Source organism: Taudactylus pleione, unplaced genomic scaffold (assembly GCF_031769625.1).
Source record: "Taudactylus pleione unplaced genomic scaffold, aTauple2 ptg000207l, whole genome shotgun sequence".
Taxonomy (NCBI): Eukaryota; Metazoa; Chordata; class Amphibia; order Anura; family Myobatrachidae; genus Taudactylus; species Taudactylus pleione.
In genome coordinates this window covers 3664258-3676890 of record NW_028284609.1, presented here as the reverse complement: position 1 = coordinate 3676890, position 12633 = coordinate 3664258, and the positions used below count along the sequence as shown (strand labels likewise).

General features: G+C 42.6%; 1 protein-coding gene across 4 annotated transcripts in view; it reads left to right on the top strand.

The window, feature by feature from the left end:
* Window positions 1-12633, top strand: part of USP15 (ubiquitin specific peptidase 15) — a 163332-nt gene that overhangs the window by 25612 nt on the left and 125087 nt on the right. For all 4 annotated transcript variants that reach the window (XM_088478112.1, XM_088478115.1, XM_088478111.1 and 1 more), the window contains exons 4-6: window positions 3907-4033; window positions 4932-5077; window positions 5268-5326. In XM_088478112.1, the coding sequence (XP_088334238.1) occupies window positions 3907-4033; window positions 4932-5077; window positions 5268-5326 (332 nt within the window). The remainder of the gene's footprint in view (window positions 1-3906; window positions 4034-4931; window positions 5078-5267; window positions 5327-12633) is intronic.

Below are 12633 nucleotides of genomic sequence, written 5' to 3'. Positions count from 1 at the left end.
ACACTTGCGGATTTCGGGAGCTAAAGCGAGGGCCATGCTGCATTCGGCCGCATGGCCCCTGCTGAGTGCGCATTGCCAGTACACGCTGGCCATTGTGGATGATATGTCGTCTGATCTGCATAATGGGGGAGATGTATTCTAGCGGAACGTTGAGTGCCGCTATATCGCTTCCTGCTTCGCCTCTGTACCGAGGCGAAGTAGGAAGCAATAATGATAAAGTATATTAACATCTCATCGGCCGGAGCGGGGGAGTGTACACAGCGCATCTAGTGCTGATGCTCTGTCTCTCTGTCCCAGCCGGCTCCACTGAGCCTGCGCGGGATCTCGCACGTATCACGAGATCCCGCATGCAGCCCTGGAGCCAACAGCCCCAGCAGCAGGGACAGCGCTGTCCCTGCTGTGGGGATAGGGCAGGGGTTCCCAACCACGGTTCTCAAGGCACACTAACAGTACAGGTTTTGGGGTTAGCCATACAGATTAAGGCTTTGCCCTTTAGGCTTACTACCGGTTTCTGAGCAGGCAGCCAGCTTCATCATTTTGCTGCTTATCGAGCGGTTCTCCGCACTTGACTGTCCTTTTATTCTTTAGGCACTTTCACATTTTCACCTGAATCAGGAGATGGTTGTTCCAGTGTTGCATCCATCAGATCCAGAGAGCCCCTTCCGATTTTTGGATGTGGTATGAGCACTCCTTATATATGTGGATAGGACTGCTGCTTTGCTTTAAACTTAAAGCCTCATTCAGACATGCTCGCAAGCGCTGGGTACTCGCAAGCTGGTCGTGGCCGCACTGCGCATACGCAAGCCCCGGAGAGAGAGAGAAAGGGGCGGCTGTCGATGGTGATCGACAGCTCGCACCGTTTTGTAGGTGGGCTGGGGGGTGGCGGCCAAACGGAGGCGTTCCCGAAGGAACGCCTGCCGTTTGGGGGCGGCCCCACTGACATCAGTCGGCTCACTGGGACTTGCGGAAGACGAGACCCTACCACAAGGGTCTCGTCGCAAGCCCCGATGGTCGCGATGGTCTTGACCATCGCGACCATCAACCTGGCCGCTCACTAAAGCTGTGGGTGGTCACCCACAGCTTAGCGAGCGGTCAGGAGGCCGGATTTTAAAAAGGAAGCGGCCGCTCTCATTCAGAGCGAGCGCTCGCATTTTGTGAGCAGCTCTGAATTAGGTCCTTAGTGCTTTATGACACTCATAAGAGAAATTGGCCAGTCTCAAAGCATTTTATTGCTCGTTGCATTATGTCAACCATCAAAAAAGGCCTACAGTGTGTAGTCATGAGTGAGGCTATTTCTGATCCCATTTGAGTGCATTTGACTGTGAGTGGGTGGCCTCAGTTGAACAACTACATTTGATTAAAAAAAATGCTTTACACCAGTTCTATATGGTGTGCTACTATTGACTTAAGGTAGCAGTTAGTGGAATGACAGTACGATTACAACATTGTAATCATACAGTCGTTCCTCTTCCTCTGCAGTGCCTACACTGAATGATATGTCATTCGGTGCAAGCACCCTCCCTCATCCCTGAACATGGCCAATCTGTCGTTATCGGCAGATTGACCAGCATGTTCAGGCGATGATTGATGTCAAAAACGACCAGCGGGAGCGCGCATCGCTGGTCGTTTTCGACATTTTCATGCACGATTAATGAGCGATTGAACGATAACGTTATCGTTCACTCATTTTAATCGGCAAGTGGATACGCGGCTTGAGACTAGAGTATAAACATTTCTGTTTGCTGTTATTGGTTTTTTTTTTAAGCCAAAGTATGAATAGATAGAAAAAATAGCAAAATATTTGTTATGGTCCAGGGTGTTTCTCAAACCTAGTCAGTTACTTGGAATGTGCACTATACTTTTATTGCAACAAGACAGCTTGCACTAAGTAACTACAGATGTGTCCTCATACACTGTGACTTCAGTCACAATTTGGATTCCCTCTCTGTGCACCAGGTCCCGGGTAACTTGATTTTGCAGAGTGTCTTTTTTGCTCAATATGTGCCTTCTTTTTACATAAATAAAACAACTGGAAGCGACAAAACTCCTTTGATAGATTACACTGTTAAATTTGATCTTGACATTTATACAGGAGTCTGATCCTATATATGCAGTGTTTATAAAGCTGCGGGCATGGCTTTTCCTCATGCCAAATTTCAATGTGCTTCACCTGTGACTTTGTACGTGTTTAAAATGAATTCACTTGCAGTTAAAGTTGCAGTCCAGCGTCTCTAGTACATTTAAGAGGGGTGTTTCTCCACATCTGTTATGCAATTAAGAGGCAATATTTAAGAAAAAGATAGTGAGCTACACCTCTTGGATTGGCTCAGTCGCGCCGGCCTTCTTGCACCATGTTCCGTATTGATGCTAGGTGTATGAGGACACATTTGTATGTCTTATAAATTAAGACAATTCAATATTAAGATATGGATTCTATTTTGTTTTTCTTCCACTTTTAGAAAAATAGTTATGCTTACTGTTATGGCTGAGGCCGAATATTGCATTCATTTGTTTGTCTTCCACTTACTGCTTTGTGGATTTGAACACGCTCTTGTATATTATATGTGCGAAGTAACGTCTAATGGTGGGTACACACTATACAGATATATCTGCAGATGATGGTTGTTCGTACACACTGAACCACCATCATCTGTGTCTGCCCGCAGACACATTATTTTGTATCACCTAGCGCAGTTAATCAAGGTTTTTGACACACTGACACAGCAGCACAGTTCACTTGGTGCAGCAATTGGCACTGGTCTGGCAGGTTGGTTGGCTCGGGCTGGCTAAGGGCTTGTTGCTTGCAGGCACTGTCTCACACTGTGCATGGGGATGGGCAGTGGTGGCACTGGCAGCAACAGCTGCAGGACTCCAAGGCTGCATTCCCTCTTCCTCACTCCTCCTGTCCCGTCCCTCAGTCAGTCCTTAAAGTTATAGCCCCGTCCAGATTTCGAGTCCCGGCCAGGAGTGGACTAATGAGCCTTTGTGCTCCTCTCCCTTCTCACTCTGACCATGACGACCGCAATGAGTTAGTATGACTGACTGAGTCGGTACTACTGTCATTGTGCAGCAGCAGTCCTCTGCTTGGGCGGGCCAACGTTGGGCTGTGCAGTGTGACCTCTAACGTCACATCACGCTGCGCACAGCCGGGGGGTGGGCAGTGTCTGAGCGAGTGCTGTGTAGGTGCTTTGCACTGCCAATAAAAACTAAATTGCGCAGGCAATTGGAAGCTCCAATCCCGGGATTCAAATCCCACCAATTTTAGGCCAAAATCCCTGAATCCCGTTGATCCCGGGATTGGCCTCCCTAGTCGACATTGTAAAACTTGTGGGCTACATTGTAGAGCGTAATCAGGTCTTTTCAGGTCTGCACTATAAAGCCAAAACGTCTTGTGTGGTGTGTATTAAAAAGTACCCTAGATTTTGGGTGGTTTGTGTTGTAAAGCCACTGAAGATATTCATATTACTGTGGCCTTTAGAACAAGGTTTGAATTAAGTAGTAGACACTTGTATGCATTGCATTTAGTCAAGTGGTCACAAACATGATCTTTGTATTGTATAAAGATTACTAAAAGGTTTCTGTAGCCTTTATTGTTCAGATGTTTTCTGCACTATAGTGTATATACATCGGTAATTAAGAGATTCTATATACAAGTCAAAATAATGATCTGTATTCTATATGGTTAAAAGATCTCAATATTGTTTGGAGGTCCCTAGAATGCTGTCTGCATTGTATATCATTCTATAGATTGTATTGGATAAAAGTCACTATAGTGTGTTTGTCTCATCATCAACTTACTGTAACCTGTTCCATGCTACTGTACCTGACCTAAAGGGGAACTGCATTTCTAAAACACAATGTGTATAAATCCCTTTGATGACATTTGCTCTGCTTTTTATGTTCCAGGTAGTTGAACAGGGTATGTTTGTAAAGCACTGCAAAGTCGAAGTTTACCTAACCGAATTAAAGCTATGCGAGAATGGCAATATGAACAACGTGGTAACCAGACGATTTAGCAAAGCTGACACAATAGGTATGTCTGTTAGATTTTTTTGTTTGTGTTACTGTAATTCGCAAATAGGATTTTAGATTATGATGTGAAATCAGTATTAAATGCTAAATCTTAACACTTTGACATATTGTATCTATCTACAGATGTAAATAGATCCACATACTGTACATCTAGCCTCCTTGCGCATTAAACAGCCCTTCTTGTTCCGTCATTCTGTGACTAGGCAGCGCCAAGCGTCTTTTCGTGCTACTTTTTACCTTCAAATGCGTCGTCTTCACACAGTGATGTGAATAAAACACACAAGTTGCTGTTGATTAAAATAATATGCGGAATGCCTATGTTCTGCATGTGACTGCTGGTGTATCTGCATGCGAAACACTACGTTAGTGTTACACCCACAGTTACACACAGAATATAGACATGCCACGTATCATTTTAATCAGCAGAACCTACCTGCTTATTTATCTACTTAATTGTGCTGTAAACCAGAAACCTTTAAGATTGTTAATGTATACTCTGTTCCACTGGGGCACAAATGTATTTTTTTTTTTTCTTTAGCTGTGAGCCCAAGTATCAGTGTGTTGTTGTTGTCCAGAAAACCCAAAAGAATATCTGATCATATGGAGAACTCAAAAAGATTCTTGGATTCATAATGCGGTTTCAGCCCACAAGTTGCTTACATCTGCTTCTTTTCTCTTTATTCTTCTAAAGAGAAAAATTATCATATTTTATAAGTGGGTTTTATTTTACCTGTTCTTCAGAAAAGTATTTCTCCACAGTCCTCTATTAATAATCTTATTATAATGCATAGGAAAGCTCCGTGAGTTGCTTTGCCATGGAGAAAGACTTTAGCAAACAATATATTGTCATTCTGACTGTGTTTGGCTAATGCCTATATATGTTTTTCTACCTATTTCAGATATGATTGAAAAAGAAATGAGGAAAATCTTCAATATTCCAGATGAAAAAGAGACCAGACTGTGGAACAAATACATGAGCAATACATTTGAACCTCTGAATAAACCTGAAAGCACTATACAGGATGCTGGCTTGTATCAAGGACAGGTAAAACCTCCAACTCAAACGACTACTGACAAGTTTTTCAAAAGTACAGATCGTATTGTGTCAGTAGTTGTTGAGGAGCAGTACACTCAAAAATCAAATGCCCGCTTACTGAGCCATAAATTGAACTGAGCTCTGTTTTTGTGTCCTGACTAAAAGGTTGAAACCTTTTCCTCTCTGTTTTTTTAAACAGATGTTAGTAATAGAACAGAAAAACCAAGAAGGACAGTGGCCAAGAGGTTCAATGCCGAAGTAAGTTTTTTTTTTTTTTGTTTTGTTTTTTTGTTTTTTTTACTTTTCTCTATTTTGGATAAATTTGTTGGAGGGATAAGCCTTTAAATTGGCTATTGTTTTCACTTTTAGCTATTTGATCTGCTTATTTATGCAGACTGCATGCTTCATTTGTAAGACATATATTGAAAATGGATGCATGATTGGGAAAACCATATTTCACAGTTTTCACAAACCCTAAAAGGAAATGTAAGATTTTAAAGAAGAAATGCTTTGAATAGTATTATCCATTATTTATATTATTATCGTTTATGATATAAAAATGGATTATAATAATCTAAAAATACATTGTGTATAGGTCCAGAGATGTCGCTGCTATCTCTGCTTTTTGTATTCTCCGCATTAGATCCCTCTAGAACAGGGGTGGCCAACCACGGTCTTGATGGCACACTAACAGTCCAGGTTTTAAGGATAGCCATACTTAAGCACAGGTGACTTAATTAGTATCTCAGTTATTTTGATTTAACTATCTGTGCTTTAGCATGGATATCATTAAAACCTAGGACTGTTAGTGTGCTTTGAGGACCGAGTTTGTGAATCAGTGCTCTAGAACACTGTCCTAATTTTTTTTACAATCCTGTTGTGTTTATGAAAATTTAAATTTTAATTTACTTTAAATTGCTGAATTTCATACCAAACCTGAAAAAATAAAATGTCCTGACTCATCAACGCCCAGCCCAAACCCCTGGACCTAGAAACCTGAAAATCGTGGAGTATATTCCTTCCATGAGGTAGTGTAAGTGCCCACTAAGAAGGGATTTTTAAAATTGTGTCAGATCTTTCCTGTTATCTGCTTGCCACTATTCCCGAGCAACCTACTTTTGCAAACTGTATAAGAAATACATTAAAAACAAATTTATACAATATCAGAAAAATAAATACTAACAGATTAAGGTAGCAATGTCACAAAATTGTTGTGTACTTGTGACTCCATGAATACACGAATAATATAGCCGTGCCGTTTTGAAGTCTTAATTTGGAAACTGTGAACCATGTATTAGAACGTATACTCCATCCGGTCAGCGCTACACACGAGGTGCAGCTGTGTCACAGAGACACAGTCTGCACCCCGGCCCGCGTGGTACGCTACTCAGCTGCGTACCATACGGGCATGACTCGAGTGTAAGCCGAGGGGGGGCTTTTTCAGCATAAAAAAATGTGCTGGAAAACTCGGCTTATACTCGAGTATATACGGTATTCAATTTCATGTCCAATAGTAGTGCCTAGTTAATGTTAGTACCAATAGTAGTAGTCCCCTAATTTTTGCCCCATAGTCGTCCCCTAGTTCAATTTATGCCCCATAATAGTGTCCAAGTTTGCTTTTTTTACACCCACAGTGACCTCAATTCATATTATGCCACGTTGTAGTGATGCCAGTACACATTATGTGAAACAGTGCTTCCAGTTCACATTACATCACACAGTGTCCCCAATTCAATGGGGATCTCGGGGCAGTACATTGGCACATTGTACTGCCCCGAGATCCTATTATGCCACATTGCTCATTACGTCCCCAGATTACTTTACAAAGGCTGTAATCAAGGAGTATAGTCACACTGATTACCTCAGCTGTGCCTATGAGGGAGAAACGAGAGCATGAGAGATGGATCATGTCTGTGTGGAGCTTTACTGAGAGGGAGAGATAAAGAACTGGCAAGCTCCCATTTTCAGGCCGGGCAGCGGGCCAATTGCTTAGGTGGCAGTTCCCAGGAACTTGGTAGACAACTATATGACCAGGGTCTGGGGCCCCCTAAACCTCTGGACCCCATAGCAACGGCACCCACTGTAGCTATGCACATGCATGGTCCCTAATATTGCTCCCAGAACCTAGAGAATCGCTACCTGGAACAATCTTAGAAGGCTACTGAGCTTCTCCCTAGTCCTGGTGGAAAGCCACTGTAGGTCCACCCGAGTGTCCTTAGGATGCTCAGCTACTCCTGTGTTAACTTTCCATGCTTATCGCAGGACATTTTTGGCAAATATCCGAACAGCCCACACAATTCAATTAGAAGCAACAAGTCCCAGTATTAACGCTCCACTGTGCGATCTTTGTGAAGTGCAAGAGAGTGGAGTAATCCCCCTGAACACCAAAAAAGTGGCAAATAAGATAGATGAACAGTGTAGAAGGCTGCTAGTGGCCATAAGAAAAGTGTTGGAGGCAGTTTAAATGTGTGATATGGTTGATGTTTTCAACTTTTATTAAGAAAGAAAAAAATATCACAACTGTATTTTAGCACATAAAAGTGCCTAGGGTATGTTGGAATACATGCCCCTATTGTGATGTCTAAGTGTTTACATATAGTTTTGGGAAAAAAACACTTGGAACTCTCATCTGCAAGTTCAAACATTTACCATCAAAACAACACCTCAGCATACATGTACCACATAATTACAACCATTTTTCTGATTTCTAGAGAAAATGGCAAGAAAAAAATGGTACATCTTTATTGGCAATATTTTAAAATTTTTAAATAAATGATTATTCATTGGGAGGGGGTTATAATGTTTTACCCATGGTAAAAAGCCATACACAACCTAGCTCACAGCGAATATGCTCCATAGTGTCACTGTCCCCATATCCTCTCGCACTTTTTGAGTGTGTAGTATTTATCATACAGTTTTTTTGATTAACTCCTTTGCTCCTTACTTACCACTCATATTCTCTGGAATTTTGTGGCAGTCTGTAAATGCCAGCAAAAACATGTAACAGAATTTAATTGAACACAGCATATTAATTTAAAAAAAATTTAGGATATGGCTTAATATATATTGAACTGAATGCATAATAGTATTTTTTTAACAACAAAAAGTGTAAATATATTCCAGGCAGCAATTAACCAGATTCTTGCAACTCTGCAAGAATCTGCTGTGCTTATTGCACAGGAAGTCCCTGTTCAGTATGAATTTATGCCGGAAGCATGTTTGGCACTGGACGCTTGGTGTTGACTTAAAACAATAGATAGATATAGGGATTGGGTACGGGATGCCAGCGCTCGGGATCCCTCATTAGTGCCTAACCTAGGTTAGGGGCTCCCGGGGGGGACTTAGAGTTAGGCACCCCCCCCCCCCCCCCTGGAAGGTTAGGGTTAGGCTAGGGGATGGGGTGGTTAGTGCTAGGCACCCCTGGGGGGAGGTTACGGTTAGGCACCCCTAAAGGAGGCTTAGGGGGTAAAAAAGGGTTAGCAATATTTACCTTTTGTAGCTTTGGGATTTTCACCCCTGCCGGGCTTCCGCTGTCGCGATTTGAACCACCAGCAAATCATACTGATTCCATATGTATATGTATGTGTGTTTAATATATACACACACAAATGGAAGATTTCAGGCTACAAATAAAAACAATTTATTGCAGTAGCAGATCACTGTTTTCAGCTTCTCCATGTGTGAACAGCATACTGAAATGATAACAGAACAGGTGTCACCACAAATGATAAATATTTTTAATATCCATGTCCTTAGCACCACTGTGGCTTAGTATACAACATTCTGATTCCGAGTCAGACGCAGTTGTGATGTTGGATGCAGTGGAGTGAGGTTTTACGTCTCCGTATGTATCTGTGCATACATCCGGATGGAGCTCATACAGTCGCAGTACAGATTCAGGTGCACGCACAAAGAAGTGTGCATGCAGGGGGTTGGCTAATCAGATGCACATGTATTGTAGTATGGGCGTGCTATTGGAGTGACACAAGCATGTTGCTGAAAGTTGTTGCGTATAGAGACGCTGAATTACTCTCATTGGAGGCCATATTCAGACATGATTTACACCATAGGTTCTCAAACTCTGTCCTCAGGACCCCAAACAGTGCATGTTTTCCAGATCTACTCACAGAATCACAAGTGAAATAATTAGCTTCACCTGTGGATCTTTTAAAATGTGTCAGTGAGTAATGAATCCACCTGTGCACCTGCTGGGTGACCTAGAAAATGTGATCTGTGTGGGGTCCTGAGGACTGACTTTGAGAACCTCTGATCTACGCCTAGTATAGGGCAGGTGCCAGTTTCAATGGTGCAACCGATGGTGGCGTCTAAAGATGCACAAAGCATGATTGCAGTGTCTGTAGACACTGAAAGTGGGTATCTCAGTCTTTGTACTTTAGAACGCACTGGTGTACACCAGGGAACAGCTCTGTGGCATCATTGGCGTAAGGTTGCAGACGCAACTGCAGCAAAAGGAGCAAGGAAGGCTGCGACTATGTCTAACAGAATCAGGTCCTATGAGGGATTATCCTGTCCCCCTCATTAGGGCTGCTCCCAGAAATTTCCCAGGCTAGTTTTTCTTCCCGATCCACCCCTGCAAAGATCATATTACTCCACATGCTTTAAGGCTCATTACTTTTTATAGGACTGCAGGGATCTGATTTGTGGATCTAGTACTGTAGTTGTCTATAAGTGTCAGTAAAACACTCTTGGATATTTATGACATTGTTCAGACTCATAGGAGCATTGTATCATGTTTATTTAATTCTCTTATCTATTCTATGTATATTTTAATAATTTAGCTGGCTCAAGACTGTTTTGCAAATCTATTTTAATCACAATAATAAAGGTTGTATAAAGTCGCATCAAAGTGCACCGAACAAGAAAGTCCCTCTTCCTCCTGGAACTCTTTTGCTGCATTAGAGACTATTGGTAGCATACCTACCTAAAGGGAAGAATAATACTATCATGTAAATTAAATCTTATTATATTAGGTAGTTGATGTGAAAAATAATGTGCAACTAAAAATTCCTTTTCCTGTGTGGATAGTATCTTACACACAAATTATTGCACTAGTTTAATTTATACACTTATAAAAAGGTGTTTTCTTTAATGAAAAAAACAATTGGGCTCGGATGTGTAAAATTCTTACTTTTACTGTTGCCAGCAACAGTTATGCTGGGTACACACTGGCAGATATATTGACCGATTAATATATCGTGTGCCTGTCAGTCAGTGTGTACCAGCGATATGTCGGTGAAGTATGTCGTTCAAACATTTCGCGTCGGCTGTACTGCATAGCCGTTGGCAGATATATCTGCACAATGTGCTGTGTGTACGGGTGGTCAGCCGACCACCCACTCACTTAAAGCAGTGGCCACGGGGTGGGATTTACGCCAAGAAAGCAGGACTCGCGGCCAGATGACAGATGATGGTTGTTCAATGTGTATGAATTTCATCTGCAGTTCAGTCGATATGCATATATATCTGTGTACCCAGCTTTAGAGCACTGCTTCTACGGAAGAAGTGCTGCTACTACAATTCCCTATCAACTGAAAGGATTACAAATAAGTAAGAGAAAATTTGTATTTGAATATAAAGACATAAGGAATTGCTGGGAAATTTAATATACACCACTCTTTCCGCTATGCATGTGCTTTGAAAATTTATGTATTATGCGTTGTAACATGGTTGTTTTTTGCAAATGTTTCAAATGTTTTACAGTCTCTTTTAGCACCAATGAAAGGATCTTTTTAATTGTTTTAAATATGCATGATTTATATGTATTATATTAAAATGCAACAGTAAAGGCTGGTACACACTAGACAATGTCTGGTGGTGCAACGACCCCATTAGTGGCAGGACCCAGTGGGGTGCCGGCATCGGCAAGTGCATACAGACTTGCGAATGCCGGGAGCTACTGCTGGAAAGCGGGCGCCATGCTGCTTTCGGCAGCATGGCCACCTCTGACTTCCTGCGCGTTGTCAGCGACATAGCATGTACACATCTGGGCCTAATTTTTTTTTTTTGCTAATGTTGGGCATACACTCTACAATTATTGGGTCGATATCTGACAGGCTGCCAGATAAAATGTCTGTCAGTCTGACAGGCATTTTATCTGGCAGTATGTGCCCGGCATTAGAAACGCACCTTTTTAACTGTATACTTTGACCAGCGCAATTATCTCTTTTGTGTATGTTTTTTCTCCTTTTGAAGTTTTAAGCACTGCCTCCTTCATCTGCTGCTGGTGAATTTTATATATTCAAATTTAATCACAAAATTACTGCCGGGTGTATGAGTAGTGGTTTGTCCATTTATTCAATATTGTTTTTCTGGATACTATCTTGCTTTCATTTCTATTGATTGTCCTCAGTTCATACTATACCACAAAATGCCCCAGCTCACAGTATGCGTAAGTGCCACTGTTACTTAAAGGACTATTTATCAGTATCCGCAAACATTAAAGATCCCCCAAATGTACTATGAAGTGATTGCAGTAGATATCTTCACCATCTGCTGCTGTTCCTCCCTTTTTGTTCACAAATGCAGCCCTTATAGATTTCTATGGGGACAGCTGTACTGCCAGATTTACCAAGCACTAGAATGCGTTATCCTATAGAAGCCCCTGGGCTAACATGTTGCATTTTCTTCCAGAGAGCCCCCAGTGATGCCAACAGTCATGCATGCACATTGACTCCGGGGGATCCAAACCAGGAAGCAGTGTGATTGCATTACGCTATCACACCCTGCTTATAGCTCCTCGCCAGGACGGGCTCTTATCGGAGCCTGTCTCCTGGCAAGAGAACAATGGTGTTACACTACATTAAAAATGCAAATTGTGATCAATATTTTTCCTAACCTAGTCCTCTCCTCTGCTACTGTTTGGCATGCTACTGTACAAGATCCACTGCAAGGCTAGTAAAAAGGAACTTAGAGAAAGTCTACATATTACTCTCCATGATCTAGTGCAGCCATTTTACATCTGGTGTGCCACAGCCAGGACTAGCCCATGCCAGAGCCAATCAAAAGTGGTTCAATGCAAATTATCTGGCACAATGAAGTCAACCCAGTTGTCTGTGCGAGTAAAATATATCACTCTCCATTAAAATGATCTCCTCGACACGCATTGCCACTTGTCCGTAGCCATAGTAACCAAGCATTGTATGCTCCGTAATCATGCGCCAACCCTGGTGTCTGCTTTCACATTATTATAGCAATGACTCGTTCCCAAACAATGAACACCCGCCCCCAGGCCAAGGCACCTCACTTTCAGTAGGTGCCCGGCCAGGAGCTGGGTCATCACAAAGGGGGGCTGTGTGTAACAGCCCCTGAAGATCTTCAAGAGCGGTAGCATAGGACAGTCCAGCGGACGTCCATGCTACTGCTCCGACACCCCCGCCGGTGCCGACCACCGGTAGTGATCCGGGGAACTCGGCGGGCTCTTAGGGGTTCTAGCTAGTGGAACCCCCAGGTGCTGCGGATTGTGGCCGGATGTACGGGGGGCTGCACAAGGTAAGCAGTGGGCGTCTGCGGTAGGCGACCGCTGTCTCACAATCCGGCATCCCCAG